Source organism: Vombatus ursinus, unplaced genomic scaffold (genome assembly GCF_900497805.2).
Source record: "Vombatus ursinus unplaced genomic scaffold, bare-nosed wombat genome assembly UNPS02014794.1, whole genome shotgun sequence".
Lineage (NCBI taxonomy): Eukaryota > Metazoa > Chordata > Mammalia > Diprotodontia > Vombatidae > Vombatus > Vombatus ursinus.
In genome coordinates, this window is record NW_020954572.1 from 610937 (window position 1) to 637690 (window position 26754).

The 26754-nt window shown below is 37.2% G+C and overlaps 1 protein-coding gene across 6 annotated transcripts in view; it reads right to left on the reverse strand.

Moving 5' to 3' along the window:
• Positions 1 to 2249: 2249 nt before the first annotated feature.
• PPP4R4 (protein phosphatase 4 regulatory subunit 4) overlaps positions 2250 to 26754 on the reverse strand; it is a 131578-nt gene continuing 107073 nt past the window's right edge. For 5 of the 6 annotated variants that reach the window (XM_027870134.1, XM_027870132.1, XM_027870131.1 and 2 more), the window contains 6 exons: positions 20693 to 20765; positions 14633 to 14716; positions 14242 to 14335; positions 11984 to 12051; positions 8098 to 8242; positions 2250 to 3185 (listed from right to left, as the gene is read on the reverse strand). In XM_027870134.1, the coding sequence (XP_027725935.1) occupies positions 3161 to 3185; positions 8098 to 8242; positions 11984 to 12051; positions 14242 to 14335; positions 14633 to 14716; positions 20693 to 20765 (489 nt within the window). In that variant the 3' untranslated portion in view covers positions 2250 to 3160. The remainder of the gene's footprint in view (positions 3186 to 8097; positions 8243 to 11983; positions 12052 to 14241; positions 14336 to 14632; positions 14717 to 20692; positions 20766 to 26754) is intronic. The other variant, XM_027870130.1, reaches the window with a different exon arrangement.

The following is a 26754-nucleotide window of genomic DNA, read 5'->3' on the forward strand; positions in this document are numbered from 1 at the left end:
TAAGTTAGCAAAAAAGACATTTTCATTTGAATGCTCACCACCCTTCCAGAAATTTTGCAGCAACACAACAATAAAAAAATGTTCTGGATGCCTTCAACTAGAATTTCAGGCTATAACACCTCAGTCATGTACCATCTCCATGACAGACTCTGATTTCAATACCTGATATTTTTAAAAAGGCCAGGTAATTATGTAAACCAAACTCTCCACCTACATACAGGCTAGTGTAGCCCAAACCAGATTAAAATATAACTGGGAAATGTTTAACAAAATAAATATACAATGTAGATGATGTTAATTTGTGTTTTTTTTTTAAAGTCAATATGAGGCCTGCAGGGATCCCGTTTCTATTTGAGTCTGACACTTATTGTAAGCTACATTCTCCATCTACCTACCTGTGAGCAATGAATCTTCAGAATATTTTTCTAGTAACAAAATTGAACACAGACAAAATAAAATTAAAAATAAATTCACAGATACTCATAGTAATGCTAATATGGAGCTATTGAGTATCAGATAACACTACCAAAATGTTCCTAATCCAGCTTTCCAGCTTCTAATTTGCATGTTAGTCTATTCTCAGATTGTAAATCAGCCTAATGTACATCACTCCCACTTTCAGGCTAGAACCTCCCCCTTGAATTGGTTCTCTCTTATACACACACCTACCCCCTGAAACTCCCAAATATAACTTAACATATCTAAATACCCATTTTTCCACAGATTTATAGGATGTGGCCATGTGTCTGGCATTACTTCAAATGATAAAATTGTATTTCACATTTTTCTTTTAAGAAGGTAAAGACGGGGGGGGGGGGGAGCTAGGTGGTGCAGTGGATAGAGCTCTGGCCTTGGAGTCAGGAGGACCTGAGTTCAAATTTGGCCTCAGACACATAATACTAACTGGCGGTGTGACTCTGGGCAAGTCACTTAACCCCGATTGTCTCACCAAAAAAAAAAAAAGAAAAAAAGGTAAAGACTGGAAAAGGAACTACCTGAGAGAACAGAATACCACCGAACAGAAATGAATGTGGTTGAACCTATATGTGGTCAGATACAGTGTAGGCAGAATTCTTTCAAACACAGCTACTATATAGTAAGAGCCTGATATAATTAACACATGATTATTTCAGGCAGGAATTGGTTCTGTTCTATGTTGCTGGGGTTTCACTGTATAGTCCTGGGGAACCTTAATCTAAGAAAGAGGCTTCACGGTGATCTCTCAGAATTTTAACAACATTGCTTCCTGAAAGATGTAAACAGGTATCTTTTCTTACAGATTTCAAGATTAAGTGAAACCAAACATGTGAAAAGGCTTAGTAGGTGTTATGTTTAAGTACTCAACTCCAAGCTCTAGTGCTGGGCTCTCACATGCGGCTTTGCACTCAGAAAGTGCTTAAAACACATCTGTTCAATCGAATCGAATCGAATCATGTTTTAAAAACTGGGAACCAAATAAGTCACGTCTGAATTAGCAACAGGTCATGAGGTAATATTACAACTTTTACTCTCAAAATTCCAACATAAAATTCCAAATACAGCCAAAAAGTCTGCTTATAGCATAAGGAGTGCAAACCAAGGAAGTCAAAACAATGCACCTCCCTTCTTTATTACTGCTCTTGTTGACAGAATAAAGGATGATCAAGGTTTCAGAGAAAGCTTATGGATCTTAGAGATTCCCCATTATACACTTTCAAATACTCTATTCTAGAGAGCAGTATATTGAGTTTACATAATGGACTCTAACTGGATGGATGTTAAGACACACAGAGGGCAGGAATAAATGAAATCACAAGGAGCCCCAAACTTCAGTCAGCCAGCACTTTCTATCTCCTCCTCCAGACCTTTACTACTGACATCATAATCTGACTGGCTGACTGTTCAATTTTATTTCAACTGCAAACCTTATAGGAGCATTTAGGATCGCTAACATGGCCAAAAATCAGGTATCAGGAGGGAAAAGGAGAAGAATAAGGCTTGGACAATCCTGAAGACAGTATATCTTCTCTTACTTGCCATTAAATAAACTATGGTTTCTTACCTTTTAATTATAAAGGAAACATTGCAGAAAATGATTTAAAACTTTCTTCACAAATATATAGGTACTGCATTAGCCTATGTTTTATTTTTAATAAATTCATAATTCATTATTTCACAATATAAAAAGTAACCACACGCACATATGCATTCACAAATTAATTCATCTTTATCATACATCAATATATTTAAAAAACAAATATTATCTGATATCAATATAGTTATATGCTGATTGCATTTTGAAATAGAGAAGCTGACAATAGCTTCATACAATATATCTCAAGTATTGGCATTTTAAAATAGAACTATATGTGCTCTGCAGGCAAATTTTGATGGAAATATTAGCCTTAGTACAAATAAACGCTGTTGACATAGCTAAAGCATGATAGCTTGGAATAACAGCTAATTAAAAACTGGATTCATCATTTTAAAATTAAGTAAAGAGAAAAAATACAATCTAAAATTTAAACAAAGTATTTATAAAAGAAACTGTCCCATGAAATAAAGAAAATCATTAACCAATTATTTGGAGGTATTTGCTCCTAAAAATGACTGGAAACCTTTAAGAATTTTCATTGCCAAATTTGAATTTGGGGGTGTCCAGGTACAGATTTATGTCAGCACAACCTTAGGACTGTCCATATTGCAGGAAATTACACATTCTTCAGTATTTAATTTCCAGTGGACTTGAAGATTATTTATGAATATACTATTAATTTCCCAAATAGATAATATAGCCAGGACAATTTCAACTGATTGCGACTTCCATAGCAATTTGCTAAAATGCTAAAACTGTAACTGAGAACAATTAATAGATGACACTGGTATCCTGCACTACATAGGCATAATTGTCTCTCTTGCGGCAGTAGTTAAAGCATATACCTAAAGTTGCATTTCAACATTTCACTATAACATTGGAATTCTGCAACTAATACATTATTTATAGAAATATATACTATACAACCCAGGGAATCTAATTTCAAATATGGAAGGCTTAATGACATCAGATGCAATGAAGTCTCTCCAATTCATTCATAAAAAGTCCCAGCTGTCACTCCTGCTTCTGCGAGCCATTCCATTACCTCCAGTTGTCTTTGGTTTTCTTCCTTGTCTATCAGGTGATCTAAGGATTTGATTTTCTAGATTTTCTTTGGGAAGAAAAAAGAAAAAGAATTTGAAAAACAAGAATGGGAAGAAAAAAGAAAAAAAAAAGGAGGAAGAGAAGAAAAGGAAACATGCACATTCTTACTGCTTTATATAAAAGCAATCTATTCAGTAGTACTGTTTGCAAATTGAATTAGGCAACACAGGTGTAACCCACTGTCAGCCCACCTGATATACCACTACCTGTTTTTTTTAAAAAAACCAAAAACCAAAAACCAACAACAACAACAACAATTACACTCCTACAATCTGGTGTAGGAGGAGTTATTTTAATTAGCAAACTTGCCCAATAAACTGGAATGCAATTCAATTTATAAAAATTAACTTTTCACATTTTTTAACCAATTCTATAAGACTAAGTAAGTAGTATTTGTATAAAGATACAGAAATTGTCAAGTGCCTTAAAATCAGTTGATTAGGCCTAAAAGATAAAGTTCTGAAAAATGAAAACATGTATTCAACAATGAAAACATGGTGACTGATGACTACAAATATCAACTATATCAGCCTGATAATATTAGGAAGCATAAGAATAATTGGTGAACATTTTTACAGCACAAATGAAGATTTTGGTATGCCTAAAAATCTTTGGAGCCAATTTACTGTGTCCAGGTACAAATTTATATCAGCAATCTCAGGACTGTCCAACTTACAGGAAATTGTACACTTTTCAGTATTTCTTTTCCAAATACCTTAACAGGAGATATTACGTTCCTTCTGAGCATAGTATAGGGCTGAACTTCAGAACACACTTTAAAAAACTAGGCCAATGAAGGCCAATTTACTGAGCTGGAAAGGATCTTAGAGGTCATCTGATCCAACCAGAACTGAATTAGGAATCTTTTTTTTTTTAATAATTTATTTATTTTTAGCTTTCAATATTCACTTCCATATTTTTGAGTTTTAAATTTTCTCTCCTCCCTCTTCTCCCCCCACCAGATGGCATGCAATCTGATACAGACTCTACTTATACATTCATATTAAGCATATTTTCCCATTAGTCATTATGTAAAAAACATTTAGAACTAATGGGAGGTGAGAATGAAGCAATAAAACAAAACAACAAAAGAAAAGGAGAGCAAATAGTACACTTTCATCTGCATTCAGACTCCACAGTTCTTTCTGCAGATGGGGATAGCATTTTCCATTGTGAGTCTTTTGGAGTCATCTTAATCCTTGTACTGCTGAGAAGAGTCAAGTCTATCATAGCTGATCATCGCACAGTGTTGCCATTACTGTGTACAATGTTCTCCTGCTTCTGCTCACTTCACTTAATGTCAGTTCATGTAAGTGTTTCCAGGTTTTTCTGAAGTCTAACTGCTCATCATTTCTTACAGCACAATAGTATTCCATCACATTCATATACCACAACGTGTTCAGCCATTCCCCAACTGATGGGCATTCTCTCAATTTCCAATTCTTTGCCACCACAATAAAAGCTGCTATAAATATTTCTGTACATGTAGGTCCTTTTCCCATTTTTATGATCCCTTTGGGATATAGCCCTAGAAGTGGTATTGCTGGGTCAAAGGGTATGCACAATTTTATAGCCCTTTGGGCATAATTCTAAATTGCTCCCCAGAATGGTTGGATCACAACCCCACCGACAATGCATTAGTGTTCCAATTTTCCCACATCTTCTCCAACATTCATCATTTTTTTTCTGTCCTATTAGCCAATCTGATAGTTGTGAAATGGTACCCCAGAGTCTCTTTGATTTGCATTTCTCTAATCAATAGTGATTAAGAACATTTTTTCATATGACTGTAGATAGCTTTAATTGAATCTGTTTTTAATAGGCCTAACAGTGATCATAAAGGCTTTGCAAAACACCTCAAGTGATGGGAAATTTACTACCTCCCAGGGCAGCCCATTTCATTGTTGAATTGCTCTAGTTTTTCGGAAAATTTCCTTTATATTGAAATATGCCTCCCTGTGACTTTCATTTCTTGTTCCTAGTTCTCCCTTTGGGGGTCAAAGACATTAAATCTAAATAATTCATCAACCTGAGAGCTATTCAGAAATGTTGCAATGGGAACTTTGGTTTCACTAATTTTTCTCTTCCTCAGTTTCTATAACTAACCATGATGTGATATGGCATTGAATGCCCTCAGCATTCAATCACCCTCTTGGACAAGCTTGTCAGTGCCTCTCTTAAAATGTGGTGGCGAGATCTAAAAATAAAAATTCATGCGCAGTTTAAAACTGACCAGGTAAGAGTACAGTGGGACTATTGCTTCATAACAATGTACCTGTGACACAGATACACATTTATGAGGAAGACTAAATTGAAATCATACAATTTTTTCAAGGTATTTGTGTACATGTCTCCCCAGGAACATATCACTCCTGTTTCTGCTGAGTAATCAGCATAATGAGTATAGAGAGTTCTTCTCTTTCAGTTCATTCAGAGAAAAAATTCTGAAATTGCTATTAGACTTTTTTTTTTACCCCCATTCCTTAAGAGGCAGCATGGTATGATGTGATGACAACTAGACTGGGAGTGAAAAGAAGTTTTAATCTTCTCTCTACTACTAATTAGTTGTGCGGCCTGGAACAATTCACTAACCCCCATCCCCACACCCTATCCCAGTTTCCCTCATCTATGGAATGGCCTAGATAATCTTTCAGGTCCTTTCCTACTCCAAAGATTCTGTGTTGTCTGATTTGATGTTTTTTGAACAGGAGAGAAAGCAGCCTGTTGGCATAAAAATAGTCTTTAAGAACTAAAGGACAGTTAGAGATAGGAACATTGAAAAGAACAAACTACCATTTTCTTAGAGATTTCAGGGCTTCCTCTCCTTATACATGGGATTTAAAGTTGATGATTCAAACAATCTGAGATGGGAAGAAAGGTTAAATTCTGGTAGTATTAAATAGATTTCCTAATGGAAGGATCCCAAGGAAATCTTTAGTCTTAATTTGCCCAAGTTTCATGTGAATGTGAAGACGTTACTTTCCTTTTAAGAAAATTATGAAAGGGCTATAAACTCTATTACAAACTCAACTTCACTCCTTCCTCTGTCAAGAGAATCATGAAATGTTATAGTTTGAAGGGATTTTGGAGAATATCTAATCCATTGCTTTAATTTATACAAAGGAAGAAACTGATGCCCGGAAAAAGTGATTGAAAGAAACTTTCAACCTAATTACTGATTAATAATTAGGTGTGTTGTATTTTTTTTTAATTCTTGTAGGTTCTTATTCTTCACTTGTGTTGCGTATACATGGTCAGGACTAGAACTCAGATAGCTTAAACAGTTCATGGCTCTTTCCATTATTTCATGGTACCACTCTAGCCTCATGGATTTAAACAGATTCTTCTGTAAAAATCTCTATTTCTAGCATGCATATTTAGCAATGAATAGAGTACTAAAGTTATAAATAAAGGTATCTATATCCTTAAACAGCATAAGAGCTTTTCTTCTTAATCCAAAATTACTATTGGTATGATTTTAGGGCTGGTAAAGACCTCCAATATTATTAACTAGGTAGGTACATTACCTTTTTAAATTCTTGTACACTCAGACTATTTAAGTTATATTTTACTGATTTCTAAATCTTATATAGAGTTAGATATCCTAAAAAAAGTGCATCCATACCTTGATACATGGTATGGCTTATTAGAAGTTCCCAGAGAGAGCTGGAGAGAAAGGGAGAGAGGGAGGGAAAGAGGAAGAGAAAAGGACAGGGGAGGGGGAGAGAGAGGCGAGGAGGGAAAGAGGTAGAGGGAGAAGAGGAGGAGAAGAAGGGGGAAAGGAGGAGAGAGGGAGAGAGAAGGAAAAGAGGAAAGAAAAGGGAGGGGGGAGAAGGGGAGGGAGAGAAGGAGAAGAAGGGGAAAAGGGGAAGAGGGGGAGGGGAGAGAGGGAGGGAGGGAGGGAGAGAGAGAGAGAGGAGGAAAGAAAGAAGGAGAGTGGGAAAGATGCAGTCTTTTTTCTAACTTCAAATGAGCCTATGGAAAGAATTCATAATGGAGTCTCTGAAGTTTGCTCATGAGTAGTTACTAGAACATATTAAAAAATTAATATGAAAAGAAAGTAATTCTGAAGTATAATTTGATATGATGACAAATACAAAACGACTTTTAGGTCTCTTAATTGAACCACTTGGATAATTGGTATTCTGCATTAAAGTTATTCTGATACTGTGAAAACTCTAATCAACCTTCCCCTTTGGATGCTGTTATAAAAGTTCGACTAGAAGTATTTAGAACTTCAACAATTTAAGAAAGAAGTATGAATGAAATGAGTAAAAAAAAGGGCCACTACGGAAAAGGAGAACATCAAATTTTCTCCAATTCTGATTTGGGAAAATGAGTTTCACAAAAATAACATGATTGTTTTTCAAGCAGCTCAGATGATTTCAATCTGATGCACTTTTAGAGGATTTTGATGCACTTTTAGAGGATGATGCTGTCTTCACATTTCAGGCAAAAGCATAGGCAGCAAAGTCAACCAAATTACTGGAACTAACAAAAAAAAAGCAAAAACCCTGCAATTTCATAAGTATATTTTCTTAAAGACACAATTACAGAATTGATTTTCAACCATAAAAATCTTTCTGACTGTAAAATTGTGGATTAATCAGGTGAAATAAACCACAAGAAGCTTCATCCAATAGCCTGTACTTAGTCAGAGATGACTGGCTGGATCAATGAGGAAAGAGACAAATATTAGCTTAATTTTGTACTACGGAAACCAATTATAATGGCTTCTGTAGATTTCACTAACATTACAATGTTCTTTTCATATATTACTTATCACATCTAAAATTTCTCCCCTTAAAATGTATTGTGTTTCCATGTTTCAGGCATTTATTTTCAAGGGAACTTGGAAGCTGTACAAATAAAAATGAGAACTTTTACTTTGCAGTACCATCCAACAATTGATCACTTACAAGGGAGCCTTTCGAGACTGAGTATCTTTACTTCCATTGTTCTTTTGGTCAATTGAGTTACTTATGTTACGGGAGGTACTTGGTAAGGAGGTATTAGAATAAGAAGATGCATTACCACTGGAATTACGGGTCCGGAATGAATCATCTGAAAGATATTCACATGTAGACAAATGAAAGATTTACCTTTAAGCATAAAGTGCCATGAATTTTGGTTAAAATTTCAGGTCTATAGTTTAGGTATATACTGTAATTAAGCCAACTTACTAAAATGAATTATCTTTGAAAAGAAATATACATTCATATATATATATACACACACACACATACATTATACATTATATATACACACATATATATAAAATCATACATACACATTTATGTAGTTATATACAGAAAAATAATTATAGGAAATTATTATGTAAAATATATTTACTGTGAAGTCTCTTCCACACTATCTCCTCCACCTACCTTCTCAAGAGAGGATCTCATCTCATTTTATTGAGAAAATGAAAGTTATTCACTGTGAAATCCCTCTTTTCCTCTACTCTGAACCTTAAAACCCTTTGATATCATCCACAATTCTCCTCTCCTTCCTGACTCCTCTCTCTAATGAAAACAAGGCCCTTCAACAGGCCAAAGTCAACTCCTCTACACATACCCTTAATCCCAATCCTTAATGTCTTCTCTGGCAGACTGCCCCCACAATCATCCTCCACCTCCATCTTTTATCTCTCCCATTCTACTCGTTCATTTTCTGCTACCTAGAAACACGTTTAGTTCTTCACATCCTTTAAAAACTTTCACTTGATCCTACCATCCTCTGAAACTCTCATTCTAAAGCTCTCCTCCCTTTCACAGATGAATTCCTAGAAAAAGCTATGTACCCTTGTGGTCTCCACTTCCTCTCTTAGTCACTTCTCAACCCTTTGCAATATGGCTTTTGAATTCATCATTCAATTGACACTGCTCTCTCCAAAGTTACCAAATGATCTCTCAATTGCCAAACTGAATGGCCTTTACTCAATTCTTCACTTTCTTATCCTTTCTGTAGCAGCTGATGCTGCTGACCACTCCACTCCCTATTCCTAGATACTCTGTCTAGGTTTTCATTACACTGTTCTCTCTCATTTTCCTCTTATCTGTCCTTCTCAGTCTTCTTGGCTAGATCATCCTCTGTATCCTGCCCCTACCTGTTGGCGTACTCTATTCTAGAACCTTTTTCTTTCTCTCCACATTTTGTCTCTCTAGTGAACTCATTAGCTCCCATAGGTTCAATTATTATCCCTATGCAGATGATTCCCAGATCTATGCATCTAGCCCTTATTTCTTTGCTGAGCTCCAGTTTCACATCACCACTTGCCTTACGGACACTTCAAAATGATATGTTTGGCAACTCAAACTCAACATGTTCAAAACAGAACACATTTTCTTTACCTCCAAAACGATTCTTCTTCTGAATTTCCTACTTCTGGCAAGAGTACTACTCTCCTTTCAGTTAACAGAACTCACCCCCTCTGTCATTCCTAATGTCCTTACTGTATGTATCCAATCAGCTGGCTAAGTCTTGCTGACACCTCCACAACCTCTCTCACATATATTCTTTTCTCTCTACTCTCACAGCCATGGCCCTCCTCCAGGTCCTCATCAGCTCTCACCTGGACTGTTACAATAGCTTCCCAGCGAGTCTACCCTCCACATAGCTGTCAAACTGATAGTAGCTCTAGAACACAGGCCTGAGCATGTCACTCCTCTGCTTAGTAAATTCCAGTCCTTCCCTCTAAGATCTGATTCAAATTCCACTGTTTGGCATTTGGAGCCAGGGTAGATTGGTGGGGCTTTAACTTACCTTTCCAGCCTTATTACAGATTACTTCTGTTTATACACTCCACAACCCAGTGAAATTGACTTTGTGGCTATTCCATATACATGACATTCCATCTTATCATAATCTCTGTATCTTCCCACAGTTGGTCTCCCATGCCTGGAATGCGAAACTTCCTCTCCTTGGCCTCTCAGAACTCCTTCTTTCTTCAAAAGCTCCGCTCAAGTACCATCTCCTACATGAATTCTTTTCTGACACATCCAGCTTCTAGTGGCCTTCACTGACCAAACTACTTAGGACATATTTCGTCTTCCTGAGCACCAGAGGCTGGTTCATTTTTGTGTTTGTATTCCCCTCACCTAACACAGTGCCCAGAACACAGTAGAACCTTAATAAATTTTTAAATTAAGTCAGTCAATAAGCATTTATTAAAGTCCCACTATGTGCCAGGCACTGTGCCAAGTGCTGGCAATACAACAAAAAACAAAATGAAGCCCCTGCTTTCAAGGAGCTTACAGTCTAATCAGAATTTAAAAACAACAACAAAAAAAAGCTCATTTCTTTCTATTTAAACATGCTTGATTTTTAGAATTACAAGTCTTGGCCATCTTATTTTCCTTCTTAATCCTCAACTGATTTTTTTTTTTAAGGCAATTGGGGTTAAGTGACTTGCCCAAGGTCACACAGCTAGTAAGCATCAAGTGTTTGGTCTGAGGCCAGATTTGAACTCAGGTCCTTCTGACTTCAGGGCTGGTGCTCTATCCACTGTGCCACCTAGCTGCCCCCTTCAACTGATTTTTTTTAAGGTTTATATAAACCACCTTTTGAGAGAACTGATATAAATATTTTGACCAATGTAGTATTTCTGAATGAATCAGCAGAATCATAGGATTTAAGAGGTGATCCACTATTCCTTCCATCATGCTGCAATCCACCCAGTGCTCACTGATGCTAGATTCCAGAGACTCTCTTCTGAACCTTGAAGGCCAGGTATATACTGACAAAGTAAAGAAGAAGAATTAATTTAGATGATCAATCAAAAATTACTTATTTCATTTATCAGTGTATTTCAGGACAAATAATTTCTTGTCCATCATAACTCTACTGCAGAAAAACCTGTGAAAGGATTGGTTGACCCTGACAAAATTTGTTGAAACCTGTAATGTTATTCAAAATTATCTCCAACTGGGACTATGAGATGCAAATCCACACCTGCCCAAAATGGAAGTATATCTATTGCCTGCCAAAGGCATCAAATTTAAGTTCCCAAAGCCTCAATAATTCACAAATCTCTAGCTAAGGATTCATTGTTTAATTTTGCTAAGAGTCCCTGGATATTGCAGTGGATTTTTAATGCCTCTTATACTTGAGCAATATGAATATGGGCATCTAATGTCTTTGTCAATATACAGAGGACATCATGAAAAGTATGGGAAAGATATATGAATATTCAATATAAAACCTGAGTATAGGAAGAAAAGCAGGTTACAGAGCCTTTTAATTCTTTTGCTGTTATTTTTAAGTAGATTCACTGCTGCTGACAATGAAGAGAGGAAGTTGATTCAGTATCAACAGAAATCTCTACCAATGCTTATAATGTAGAAAGTTAAAAGGACATCTTTAGCAACTACCAATTTTAACACTATGTTTTCTTTTGTCAATGTAAAAATGCTCATCATATAAGTTCTATTATTACTTTATAAAGTCTGATATAAATATATAATAGCTTCTATCACTTATTAATCTCTGGAAGAAGTTACTGTAGTAACTTTTAGTCTGTGTCTAAACTTGCCCTCAAAGCCTGTGAGGTCATTCATCCTGACATTTTGTCTTTTCTCTCTTCAAATGACTGAGTAGTTGGCTTATAGCACTATAAAAACCAAACAGTATATTCAAGTGTTCTTTCACCTACTTGAAAAAGTTTTTATTTCCATAGGGTTTTGATGAAGGCACAGACTTAAAGAGAAAATTCTGTACCTAGAAGTGAAGAAATGTTTAACTAGGTTAAGTTCAAGAACAGACATTTTTATTAAACTTAAGACTTCCTATAGTTAAGACACTTACCAGTATATGAAAGCACAGATTTTCCAATCCCTGAGACAGAAGTTGCATATCCTGTTGTAGAATTTTTACTAAAAAAGAAAATAAATTTTGTGGAATACTTAAAATGCAGGATCATGCTTTTTTCAGACATATAGTAGATAGTATATGGATATATTGTGTTAGTAGAGTTTTAAAATTAATATATTCTATTCTATCTTAGTAAATATTTTCCAAATCAAATGTTTCAGCAAATAAATATTTGACAGAGTCTTAATATCCCATTCCCAAGAAAATTATTGTTTTACTACAAACACTTGAATTCTACCTTGAATGCTACCTTGCACCTTTGAAGCAGCTTAACAGAATTGTTAGTTTCCATGCAGCTGGGGTCTTTAAGACAGGTAAATGTTCTTATAAACATTTTCATCTCTGCAGATTAAGTCCCTTTTGTACCAAACTGATCTAAATCTTGATTCTTTTTATTCCGCATCCTGGGATTTTCTTATTGACTAGGAACTCTCATTAGACTCCAACAATTGTCTATTAGAAATGTCAGTACACACTCTAGCAAAACTGGAAAAGGCTAAAAGACTTTTAGAAATGTATTCTCTATAAAACTTTACTTGTAGTTTTAATAGACTCCTTCTTATTTCCTTCTTATTGTTTTGCCAATTTAAATGTAGCTGCCATGCTTTTAAAATGTTACCAAAAAAACCACAAAACAACATAGCCATTCATTTGAATGACATGGATTCTCCCTTCACTTATCTCCTGTATTTAAAGTCCAGGAATGTCCTCTTCTTTCAGGCCTTCTAATAGACAATGGTGTGGACCAGTAGTGCCTAACTCAAATACAAAGAGAGGTCACTAAAGATGCTTAAGGATCCTTGCAGCCCCACACCAACTTAAGCTTTAAAATGTAATATTATCTATGTTTTATTATATTTTTACTTATTTTATTGTTTTCTAATTACACTTTAATCTGGTTTGGGCCACATTTGGGAGTCCTGTGGGCTGTGTGTTTGACACGTCTGATGTAGACCACTGTAGATCACAGAATGATGGTACCAACAGGACTACTTTTCAACCTCTGGTGTCACTGAGGCTTTTTTTTATCCTTTAGAAGTTACACGGCGAGAGCAATGAAGCTCCTTCCATTCAAATAAAGTTCTGTTATGCCTCCTATATATGTTGTTACATAGGTTTAAGACAGGTAGCTTTCTCCATGCTCTGGGCCTCCAGCATCTTTGATAGTGGTCCTACTCATATACAAATTGGTAAACCGAATAGCTTTTTAAAGTGATATTCTTGTAAAGAATGTATGCTTATTCACTTCCTTCAAGGCCAACTTAGACATCACGAAGCCTTTCATGAAACCTTCTCTGACTACTATTAGGTAAAAGTGATCTCTCCCTGCCTCAAACTTCTCATAACCTCTCTTTTGCAGTTACTTTCTGTACACTACTGCATATCACAGTTATTTATATCATAGTTATAGATGGACATTGCAAAGAGGTAAGTTTAGATTTAACGTAGGGAAAAACTTACTAATAATTCAAACTATCCGAAAGTGGACCTCTGGAGGCAATGGGCTCAACCTCATTTGAACAAGTACAGCTTGAATGATCCCTTGCCAATATATGTTGTGGAGAGATTATTATTTAGGGATGGATTAGACTAGATTACCTTTGCGGTCCCTTCCAGCTCAGAAATTCTGTGATTATTATGTGTAGGTATCTTCCCACATTAGGCTGTAAGCTTTTTTTTTTTACTTCAGAATCTGTATCTTATCTTTGTTATCTGTAGTACCTTTCACAAAGCCTTATGTACGGTTGATAACCTAATAAATTTTGAACTGAAAACAAATGAAGTAGGGTAGCTAGGTGGCACAGTGGATAGAGTGCCAGTCTTGGAGTTAAGAAGACTCATCTTTCCAAGTTCAAATCTGGCTTCAGACACTTACAAATTGTGTGGGCAGGTCACCTAACCCTGTTTGCCTCAGTTTCCTCATCTGTAAAATGAGCTGGAGAAGAAAATGGCAAACCACTCCAGTATCTTTGCCAAGAAAACTCCAAATGGGGTCACGAAGAGTCAGACATGACTAAAAACAACTGAACGACACCAAAGGAAACAGATGAACTTTTGACCTTTGGATAACCAATTCTATAATTTTTTCCCCTTAGGATCAGGTAACTCTAAGCAAAAATAATGAATTAGAGCAACAGGATAAGATTTATAATTGTTGCTTACAAAGTAAAGGGCCAGAACTTCAGACATACCCAGTACACTTTTCTAAGTTGCCATATTTAGGGTGAAGAGCTTGACTACTGAAGGATTGGCTTCTTACCAATTTGGATTTCTTGACTTCTTTGCCTAGAGAAAACAAGTAAAAACAAACATTTTAAACTGTGATTTTGTTTCACCTTCACTAACAAAAAAAGACCTAAATTGTTCTGTCAGAGAAGGCTAACTGAAATATCTGGAAGATAGTCTAACAAGACATTTCAATTGTACCCTACCTACATATTACTTAAGACCATGAAAACAACTAACAAGAAAATATAAAAGGTACACCCTCCAGTATGTCCTCTAATTGCATGTACCAACTCTTTCTCCACCACTAATGTGAATAAAAAGAGGGAAGTAGCACAAAAGGAAGTTGTTCCTTACTTGTTGATGGGGTGCATGAAGATGATCCCGCAACACTCATAGGAATGGTTTTCGGCAGAACAGCTGATGTTTTACTGTCTCTACCTAAAATTTTGTGTAAGTGCTTTCGTTACTTTTATCACTCAATTTTTACTGAGTTCTATACATATATAATAGGAAATGAGATTCCAAAATCTGTTTCTTCACATACCACCTAAATCTTGGTATTTTTTTTTCATATATCCTTATTTACACACTTTAGACTTTGTTATTCATTGCTCAGTCCTCACTCTCTCCTGGTTCTATCTCACTGTTCCTTTGCTGGAGCTTTATCCAGGTCATGCCCTCTAACCACAGGTGTCCTTCAGGTTGTGTTTAGGGCCGTCCTCTCTTCTCTTTCTGTAAAACACTTGGTGATCTCAGCAGTGCCCATGGACATAATTACTATCTCTGTGTTGATGATTCTCAAATCTACCTGATTGTCTGCTGACCTCCAACTGTGTACCTCCAAATGCCTTTCAGACATCTTGAACTGGATGTCCAGTAGACAATTTAAACTCAATCTGTCTAAAACAACTCATTATCTCTTTTTTTTTCTTTTTCTTTTTTTTTGGCTAGGCAGTGGGTAAGTGACTTGCCCAGGGTCACACAGCTAGTAAGTGTTATGTCTCTGAGGCTGGATTTGAACTGAGGTTCTCCTGAATCCAAGGCTGGTGCTCTATCCACTGCGCCACCTAGCTGCCTCAACTCATTATCTTTCACTCCAAACACTTCCCTTGTCATGCCTTCCCTATTATTGTAAAGGAAAACATGATCTTCCCAGTCACCCTGGCATCATCTAGGATTCTTCACTCTCACCCCATATATCAAGCTATTGCTAAGGCCTGTCAATTTCACTTTTGTAATGTCACTCAAATACACCCCTTTTTCCCTTCTACGCACTGCAACTAACCCAGTGCAGACCCTCATGACCTCATGCCAGAACTATTGTAATAGCCTACTGGTGGGTCTGCCTGCCTCAAGTCTCTTCCCAATCCAGTCCATCCTCCATTTAGCCACCTAAGTGATAAAGTGATTTTTCTACAGTGCAAGTCTGACCAAGTTACCTCACTACTCAATAGATTCCAGTGGTTCCCCATTGCCTTCAGGATCAAATACAAAATGCTCTGTTTGGCATCAATGTCCTTTATAATCCAGACTCTTCCTACCTTTCTGGTCTTCTTTCACCTTACATCCCATCATGTACTTTTGTTGTTGTGAGGCAATTGAGGTTAAGTGACTTGCCCAGGGTCCCACAGCTCGTAAGTGTCAAGCGTCTGAGGCCAGATTTGAACTCAGGTCCTCCTGACTCCAGGGCCAGTGCTCTATCCACTGTACCACCTAGCTGTCCCCACCATGTACTTTTCAATTCAGAGACACTGGCCTCCTGGGCTGTTCTAGGAGAATAAGACACTCCACCTCTTTCTTTATTTTAAATTAATTAATTAATTTTTAGTTTTCAACATTCACTTCCCAAACTCCTTTTTGAGCTCTTCCATGGCCTGAGACTGATTCATATTTTTCTTGGAGGCTTTGGATGTAGGAGCTTTGACTTTGTTGTCTTCTTCTGGTTGTATGTTTTGATCTTCTTTATCACCAAAGAAAGATTCTATGGTCTGACTTTTTTTTGTGCAGTTTGCTCATGATCCCAGCTAATTACTTGAGTTTTAAACTCTTTGTTAAGGTAGGGGTCTGCTTGCAGTGTGGAGAATGTACTGTCCCAAGCTTCAGGGGTTTTGTGCAGCTGTGTTCAGAGATACTTCTAGGGATCTATAAATTTTCAGTTTTTCCAAGGTGGTATGATTAAGCTTGAGGTTTCCTGGCCTGGGCTCTGGTCTATGAGTGACCACAAACACTCTTTTCTGCGTTGGAACTGTGAGGAGGATTCCCTCTCCACCGCTACTACAAGCTCCACCATGCCAGCACTCCTCCTCGCCCCAGGACTACCACCCAGAACTGTGACCCAGATCCAAGCACAGGCAAAGCAAGAGAATCCTGCCTCAACACCAGCAAAGAGATCCCTGCAATCCCCCTCTGATCAGCCACTTGATTCCCCCTCAGTCTGTGGGCTGGAAGCTCTGGAAGCAGCTGCTGCCCCAGGGGCGTGCAGGGACTGGGGCTGAGACTGAGTTTCTCTCTCAATGTGGTCACAGACATTTCCTACTGACCTTCTAAGATGTCTTTGGTGTTTGTGGGTTGAGAAGTCTGGAAACCACAACAGTTGCCCTTGATTCAATCGCCTGAGGCCTGCTCCAGGTTTGCTGAGGCCTGGTCTTTGCCTGCGCACCTATGCTGAACTGCACTCCTCTCCCAGCCTGGCACAATCAACCATCCAGGTTGTCTGGGGCTGGAAATTTGTTTCACTGTCTTTTTATGGGTTCTGCTGCTCTAGAATTTGTTTAGAGCCATTTTTTACAGGTATTTGGAGGTGTCTGGGGGGAGAGGTCAAGCAAGTCACTGCTTTTACTCTGCCATCTTGTAGTTCTGTCCACCTCAACATTCACTTCCACGAGAATTTGAGTTCCAAATTTTCTCCCCATCTTGCCCCGCCCCCACCCCAAGATGGCATGCATTCTGAATATCCCTTCTCCTAATCTGCCCTCCTTTCTATCATACACCGCCCCCCTTCTCTTATCCTCTTCCCCTTCTAAATTCCTGTAGGGCAGGAGAGATTTCAATACCCCATTGCCTGTATATCTTATTTCCCAGTTGCACGTAAAAACAATTTTTAACATTTATTTTTAAAACTTTGGGTTCCAAATTCTTTCCCTTCCACCCTCCCCACCCACCCTCACTGAGAAGGCAAGCAACTCAATACAGGTTATAAATGTGTAGTCATGCAAAACACTTCCATAATAGTCATGTTGTGAAAAACCAACTATATTTCCCTTCATCCTATCCCACCCCCGTTTATTCTATTCTCACCTTTGACCTTTTCCCTCCTCAAAAGTGTTTGCTTCTGATTATCCATTCCCCAAACTGCCTTCCCCTCTATCATCCCCTCTCTCTTATCCCCTTTCCCCCCTATTTTCCTGTGGGGTAAGATAGATTTCCATACCCAATTGAGTGTGTATGTTATTTCCTCCTTAAGCCAAATCCAATGAGAAAAAGATTCACTCATTCCCTCTCACCTTCCCCTTTTCCCCTCCAGTGTAAAAGCTTCTTTTCTTGTCTGTTTTATGTGAGATAATTTACCACATTCTACCTCTCCCTTTCTCCTTCTCCCAGTATAATCCTCTCACCCCTTAATTTTATTTTTTAGATATCACCCCTTCATTTTCAACTCACTCTGTGGCCTCTATCTATTTATACATATTTTTTTCCCCTCCAACTACTCTAATACTGAGAAAAGTCTCATGAGTTACAAATATCATCTTTCCATGTAGGAATGTAAACAGTTCAACCTTAATAAGTCCCTTATGATTTCTCTTTTCTGTTTACCTTTTCATGCTTCTCTTGAATCTTATATTTGAAAGTCAAATTTTCTATTCAGCTCTGGTCTTTTTATCAAGAATGCTTGAAAGTCCTCTATTTGACTGAATATCCATTTTTTCCCCTGAAGGATTATACTCAGTTTTGCTAGGGAGGTGATTCTTGGTTGTAATCCTATCTCCTTTGACCTCCGGAATGTCATGTTCTAAGTCCTCTGGTCCCTTAATGTAAAAGCCGCTAAATCTTGGGTTATCCTGACTGTGTTTCCACAATACTTGAATTGTTTCTTTCTGGCTGCTTGCAATATTTTCTCCTTGACCTGGGAACTCTGAAATTTGGCTATAATATTCCTAAGAGTTTTCCTTTGGGGATCTTGTTTAGGTGATCGGTGAATTCTTTCCATTTCTATTTTATCCTCTTGTTCTAGAATATCAGGGCAGTTTTCCTTGATAATTTCTTGAAAGATGATGTCTTGGCTCTGTTTTGATCATGGCTTTCAGGTAATTCAATAATTTTTAAATTCTCCCTCCTGGATCTATTTTCCAGGTCAGTTGTTCTTTCAATGAGATATTTCGCATTGTCTTCTATTTTTTCATTCTTTTGGTTTTGTTTTATAATTTCTTGATTTATCATAAAGTCATTAGCTTCCATTTGCTCCATTCTGATTTTTAAGGAAGTATTTTCTTCAGTGAGCTTTTGGACTTCCTTTTCCATTTGGTCAATTCTGCTTTTTAAGGCATTCTTCTCCTCATTGGCTTTTTGGACCTCTTTTGCCATTTAGGTTAGTCTATTTTTTTAAAGTGTTATTTTCTTCAGTATTTTTTGGGTCTCCTTTAGCAAGCTGTTGACTTGTTTTTCATGATTTTCTTGCATCACTCTCATTTCTCTTCCCAATTTTTCCTCTACTTCTCTTATTTGCTTCTCAAAATGCTTTTTTGAGCTCCTCCATGGCCTGGGACTGATGCATATTTTTCTTGGAGGCTTTGGATGTAGAAGCTTTGTCTTTGTTGTCTTCTTCTGGTTGTATGTTTTGACCTTCTTTGTCACCAAAGTAAGATCCTATGGTTTGACTTTTCTTTTTTACGCTATTTGCTCATGTTCCCAGTCAATTACCTGAGTTATAAACTCTTTGTTAAGGTAGGGGTCTGCTTGCAGTGTGGAGAATGTACTGTCCCAAACTTCAGGGGTTTTATGCAGCTGTTTTCAGAGATACTTCTAGGGACCTGTAAATTTTCAGTTCTTCGAAGGTGGTGTGATCAAAGGAGAGGTGTTTACTCCTTTCCTGGCCTGGGATTTGGTCTATGAGTGATCACCAGCACTCTTTTCTGCCTTGGAACTGTGAGGAAGATTCCCTCTCTACTGCCACTACAAGCTTCATCACACCAACACTCCTCCTCGCCCCAGGACTGCCACCCAGAACTGTGACCCAGATCCAAGTACTGGCAAAGCAAGATAATCCTGCCTCAGTGCTAACAAAGAGATCCCCGCAATCCCCCTCTGATAAGCCACTTGATTCCCCCACTGTCTGTGGGCTGAGGGTTCTGGAAGCAGCCGCCACCCCGGGGCTGTGCCAGGACTGGGGCCAGACCAAGCTCCTCTCTCACTGAGGTGCAACAGACCTTTCCTATTGACTTTCTAAGTTGTCTTTGACGTTTGTGGGCTAAGAAATCTGGAAACCGCCACAGCTGCCCTTGATTCAATCCCCTGAGGCCTGCTCCAGGTTTGCTGAGGCCTGGTCTTTGCCTGTGTGGCCCATGCTGAACTGTGCTCTTCTCCCAGCCCAGTGCAGTAGACCTTTCCTATCAACCATCCAGGTTGTCTTAGGCTAGAAATTTGTTTCACTCTATCTTTTTGTGGGTTCTGCTGCTCTAGAATTTATTTACAGTCATTTTTTACAGGTATTTGGAGGGGTTTGGGGGAGAGCTCAAGCAAGTCACTGCTTTTATTCAGCCATCTTAGTTCTGCCATAAACTATTATTCTTAACTCCCACTTTTCAGCCAAACTCCTAGGAAAAGCTGACACTCTACCTCTTGACTGCAAGCATTTTCTCTGGCCTTCTCCCAGGCTTGGAATGCTTTCTTTCCTTAGCTCTGCCTACAGACTTCCTTGGCTTCAAGTTCAAACTAAAATCCTACCCCCTAAAGGAAGACTTTCTCAACTCCTCTTAATTCTAGTGCCATCCTTCTCTTAATTATTTTTATTTATCCTGTATATAACTTGTTTGTACATAATTGTTTACTTGTTGTCTCCCCAATAAGACTGTCCCTGAGAGCAGGGACTGACTTTTGCCTTTTTTTGCATCCCCAGTACTTAGCACAGTGCCTGGCACACAGTAAGTTCTTAATAAATGTTTACTGACAGGCAGACTGAGTCAAAATTTCTTTTGAATTAGTGTCATCAACAACAAAAGAGTTCTACCACCCTTAATCTTTTCTTCAAAGGGAACTAAAATTGCATATTTCATTAACATTATAATTTATATTTTTCCCAACTATGAAACATGCTCGTGCTAAAACCACTTTGTTAAATGCAAAAAAGTAATAGTCCCTATCAAGTTAAAAACTGAGTATTGTTCTTCATAATGGTACCATTGAATGCAAATGACTTACGTTGTTTCTTTTCAAAGATTTTATCACTACTTTGTCTTCCCTCATTCTGCTGCTTCTCTTTTTCTAGTTGCTCCTGTTATTGAAACATTATTCATAAAATTAAGACAATACAGGTTAAGCAAATTTTAAAATTTCTGTAATGAAATCTTAAGTTTCAAGATCTTAAGCTTCAACAATGACATTTAATTTCCTATAAATGAATAGCTCATTAGAAGCATAAAACATCATGCTTCCAAATCACATTTAATGATGCCACAAGACTTTCTGAGTCCTTTTTAATTCCTCATAGAAGATGTACCAAAAACAGTAAGTCAACATTTTCTGAAAAGTAAACTCAGAGATTCTCTCATATCAACCAAAATAAACAATATATCTCTCTTTCACATTAGTAATGTTTCATTAGGGTATTTCAACTTCTATTTAAAAAATTCTCAAAATAATGTTTATGTAGAAAGCAAATGAAAGTAATTAAAATTATTTCTTAAGTTTTCCATAAAGAGATTGTTAATTTGCATTATGTAGAGAAGAAAGGGTGAGCCATTCAAAGAAGTGAATTTTCTCAATAAATGAAGATTATATATTTATATTTACACTATTAAAAAATACCTTTAAATGGAAATCTTTCCAAATAGTATAGATTACTGAACTTCTTAAATAGACAATGGCTTGTCTTTATAAGGAAAAATATCCACAACCTTTTTTGTTGTTTTTCATGGATATGGAATACAATTGGATGTTCTTTGCATAACTCAGAGTCATCATCAGGATGAGCAGCTCCTGGAGTGAGGCACTTAGAGGCTGGGTAGTACAACAGAGTGAGCAGCTCTGGAGTTGAGTCAGAAGATGTGGGTTTAATTTCTACATCTCACATTTATTTACTTCCTGTCACACACATGACATGTCATATATATGATCTCTAAGTCCCTTCCAGTTTTAAATTTATTCTACCATTGTTTTCCATAGGTACACTGCGGAGCTATGCTTTATCTAGTGTGAAACCTATGGTGCCATGATTCACTCAGGGCTCTATGTAGGGCTGTTTATAGGGGTTTTTTTCTTGTTATTTCCACTAGGCTTTTCAACTTTCATGACAAGCAGTTTGAACCATTATTGTCAGGCAATCATCTTAGTTTCTAGTCAGTGAATGGACCAAGTAAATAACATCAGGCATAATCTTTCGGTCGCTGACTTTTTTTGGCTAAGGTCAGTACTGTTTATTCCACAAAATACTTTTTCTTATTGCCAGTATTTTTTTCAGTCATGTGCCAGATCTCTGGATTTACTACACATGAATTCTACTGAACAAGTAATTTGGGCACGCAAATTAATGGCTCACATCTTCATTCACAAGTGGTATTTTCCACAACCATTTTGTTTCTGAAAAGGGGAAGAATCATGTTTCTGTATGCCCCAATTTCTGTTCATAAAAAAATGTCCCGTTTTCACTTTAGAGATATGTAAAAAATGGAAGGAGCCTATCTTTGCACATTCTTAAATAATTCACATTGCTAGAGCAAAACAAACATTACGTCAGTTTTATTTTCACACCTGCTTACATCCTCTTTGTTGTTACTTTTAAGAAAGTATAAACGGAAAATCTATGTTACAATATGGTCATCAGTTTTGTCTTTGGTGATATCATGGCCTATTTAAAAAGCTTGACTTTAAGTTTCCTCTTTATCAAATGTCATTTTCATTGTCTCTTAGAAATCACTTTTAATGACACATGGAATGTAACAAAACTCCAAACTCTTCAAAAAGTATTTTTTTCTTAAGAACAACAACATCAATAAAACCAAACTGTTGAAATTCTTCCTTTTCCTTACATCAGATGTACAAGGGATTAGTTGAAGTAAGAGAACCCTTTATCTGCTTACTCATATTTTAAATCTTCTGTTTGTATATAAACCTAACAAATATATTAAGTATCTATTATTTCAAATCACTAAGACTTCTTAATTATTTTACCTTATTGAAGCATAGTCTCATTTGCTTAGCCTTATATGTGAGGAAATTTGAATTTAAAAAATAAACATACTAGAACTTACATACTCAAATGAAAGTTATGATCTTCAAAGTTCAAAACCTTAGGAGGTAATCTACATACTTATTCTAGCAATACTGCCTTGAATTATCCTTCAATGTTTAAAAAATATTATTTTGAAGATCATTAATGGTGGCAAATATTCATCTTTTGAGGTTTGAAATTTGATTTTAGACTAAGCCAAAAAGTTGTTCATAGTCAAGTCTGGTGGATATAGTAGATGATCAAATTTGATCAAATTTTTTGGTGGGGGATTAGAGGAATCAAAACTGAGAAATGACTATGAAGAAATGAGACTTATTTTCTTGTGTGGCTCTAAATAAAAGGGCTCTAAAAGGTAACTCCAAAAATGAATTTTGACAAAGACAGGTTCACTAGAATACATGCACAGCTTCGCTGTGTAACTGCTAAAAGACAGCATTCATTTAGATGAATAAGTTTAGGGATGTTTGTTTAAAAACAATGTTCTCATTACTTCATAGTTTTCACTTTAATATATTCTATTTGGTCAATTTTCAACATTTATTGAATGTCTACTGTGAAAAGCACTAGACCAGGTGGTAATCCTATGCAGCTTAGTTATAGATACCTAAAGCACACATTGAAATTATGTTGTAAATAGTAGTCAACATATCAGAACCTTTTTAATCTGAATGTGGGGTTGGCTATTTCTGAATAGGCTGGGGAATCACTGACACCAAATTTGACTAGAGGCTTGACCTAGAGCACATTTGGAAGAAAGAGGTTGGAAATTACTTTTCTAGTCAATTAACCAACAAGAATTTATAAAGTACTACAATATACAGGCACAGGGAAAACAAAGACAAAATGAAACAGTTCTTGCCTTCAAGGAGCTTACATTCTATTGGGGAAAACAATATAACACACACACACACACACGCACACACACACACACACACACACACAAATACAATGCAATTTCAAGGAGTAATTTGTAGGTGGGGGATCAGAAAAGGCCTCATGCAGGAAATAGTAGTTGAGCTAAGCTTTGAAAGTAGCTAGAGATTCTAATATGGAGACGTGAGGAGAAGCACATTCTGGGTCTCTGCAAAAGAATGGGGATGAAATGATGCCCTGTATCAATCCAGCCAATCTGGCTGGAATGTAGAGTGCATCAAGTGTAGCAAGTGTAACAAGCTTAGAAAAGTCATCTGAAATCAGGTCTTGGAGGGACAAACAGAGGAGTTTGTATTTAACCTAGAGGTTATGAAGATCTACTAGGGCTTTTTGAATAGCAGAACAACATGGCCAAACCTGTCCTTTAGGAATACTCTTTTGGTAGCTGCATGGAGGATGAACTGGAGCGGGGCAGGAAGACCAATCAGGAAGATATTACAATAATTTAGGTAAGAGGTGATAAGGGCTTGAACTAAAGTAGTGACTGTATTAGTGGAGAAAGGGGATGAGTGAGAGATATTATAGAGGTAAAATCAAGAAGACCTGGCAAATGTTCAGCTCTGAGGGGAAAAAGAGAGGGAAGAACCAAGGATGATTCCGAAGTTCTAAACGTGTGTTAATGGAAGAATGCCAGAAACAAGGAAGTTTTGAAGTTCTGAAAAAGGGTAGTTTTTTGGGGGTTAGGGAGGAAGGGGAGAAAATGAGTTTTGTTTTGGACATCTAGGTGGAGATGTTTCTTAAGTGTGGGTGCCCCCTTGATACATAGATTTGGAATTAATTTGCAAAGAGATGATCACTGATGGGCACTGATGAGATCATCAAGAGAGAAAGAGTATATAAGAGAGAAGAGAAGAGGGCCCAGGAAAAAACCTTGGGGTATACATATGGGAATGGTTTATGATCCAGCAAATAAGAATGAAGAGTGATAGGGCAAGCAGGAGAATCAAGAGAGAAGAATGTCACAAAACCCCAAAGAAGACAGAGTATCCTAGTATCCCAACTGAAATAATGTCTCTTTTTACCCTGAAGAAAGAAGGGATATTCATGACTCCTATCCCAGCCCTTGGTGTAACGCAGAAACACAGAATCACATAGAATTTCTAAATTGCAAGAGAACTGCCAATTAGTACAACTCAGACCCCAAAGGAATAGTCACTATAACAAACCTGGTAAGTAGTCATAAAGAATATGCTTTATGAAGACCTCCAATGAGGGAGAATCCACTTCCTCCCCAAAACAACCCACACATTTTTCAACACAGTTTCTCCAGGCTAATCTTCCCAGTTCTTTCAAATAATCCTCATACCACATGAACTCTTATCATCCCAACTCCCCTCTTCTGGACACTCCCTCCAGCTTTACATGTCCTTCTTAAGCTGTGACATCCAGAACTGAACACAACAATCCAGATACGGTCTCGTTATCTTTTTTTTGAAAATTATTCGCACTACTGACTCACATTGAGCTTGCAGTCTGCCCAAATTCCCAGATCTTTTTCAGACATTCTACTGATTATGATTCCTCCATCTTATGTTTGTGAAACTTTTTTTTTTTAGGCAATTGGGGTTAAGTGACTTGCCCAGGGTCACACAGCTAGTAAGTATCAAGTGTTTGTCTGAGGCCAGATTTGAACTCAGGTCCTCCTGACTTGAGGGCCAGTGCTCTATCCACTGCACCACCTAGCTGCCCCGAAACTGACTTTTCATAATCAATGCTTCCCATTCTGGATGTCAACAAATACCTCTTTAGTGATTTGTTTTATAATTTCCCCAGGAACAAAACGCAAGCTCTCTAGATAGAAAGTAGCTTGCAGGCTTTGTTTACTTTCCTCTTTTGAAAAATAGGACATTTTCCCTTCTCCAGTCATTTTCCATAATCTGTCAAATATCACTGAAAGGCCTTGCTAATCACATTTATCAATTCTTTTAGTAAAGAAGATACAGTTCATCTGGAGCAGGTGACTTGAATTCATCAAAGGTAACAAGATGCTTTCTTACTGTCTCCTTACTTATCTTGGATATCAACTCTCTATTAACCATTTTGGTTCTGCCATTCTCTGTACAAAGGCCATTTTCTTTGGCCAAAAAAACAGAAGACAAGAATTGAGCATTTCTGCTATCCTTTTCTATTAGTTATCAACATTCCATCCAGCCCAAGCAACAGTCTTATTCTTTCTCCAATCCTGCCCTTTCCTCTAATATGCCTTTAAAAACCTTTTTTGTTCTTCACTTTTCTTGTGAGCCTCAGCTCCTTCTGAGCATTAGTACTTCCAACACTGTTGTGACAAGCTCTTGTATTTGTCCCTTGTTACTTGTCCTTGTTTCCATCTTCTGTACATACGTCCTATAAAACCTCAGTTGGCTAATAAAGTCGTTGGGTATCCACATTGGTCTCTAGACAATTTTCATTTTTCTGACTCAATGGAAGTTTATTCTTGAAAAGTTCTTATTCTTTATAGACTGATTTCCATGATTTCATACCTATCCTTCTCGAATCCTTTGAAATGTGCTCTCCTAAAGTTTAGGGTGCATGTCATACTTTGACTTCTCTTTCTTTCTCCATCACAAAATCTAGGAGAGATGGTCATTTCTTTTCAATGTTCCCATCATCCGCATCCCAGCTACCTATTCCTCCCTACTAGTGAGAAGCAGATCCAGAATGGAGTATTCTTTTATTAATTTCTCTGTCCCATAAAAGATGACATTATCATTAAGGCATGCCAAGAAGATTTGTAGCTGCTTTGCTTCTGGGAGACAGAAAGCTCTAACAGACGTCTGATGACAAAATCACTTTTAATACCCTCCACTGATTTTCACTCTGCTACTTACCACCATGCTTCCCCCACTTCTTGTTTCTGAACTTCTTCCCAAGAATATATGTTTTTAACTATAAAATGCTATTTCCCCCTGCCCCTTTCACATGTCTTCTTTCGAAAAAAGTGTATCTTTTTAGGGTCACACATATTCCAGCGACAGATCTCATCCTACCAAGTCTCAGGGATACTCATGAGGTCAAATTTATTAGTTCCTCTTGCCTATTGCCTAGACTTTAATAACAACAATAATAACACTTATATGTTGTTTTGAGATTTGAAAAGTGA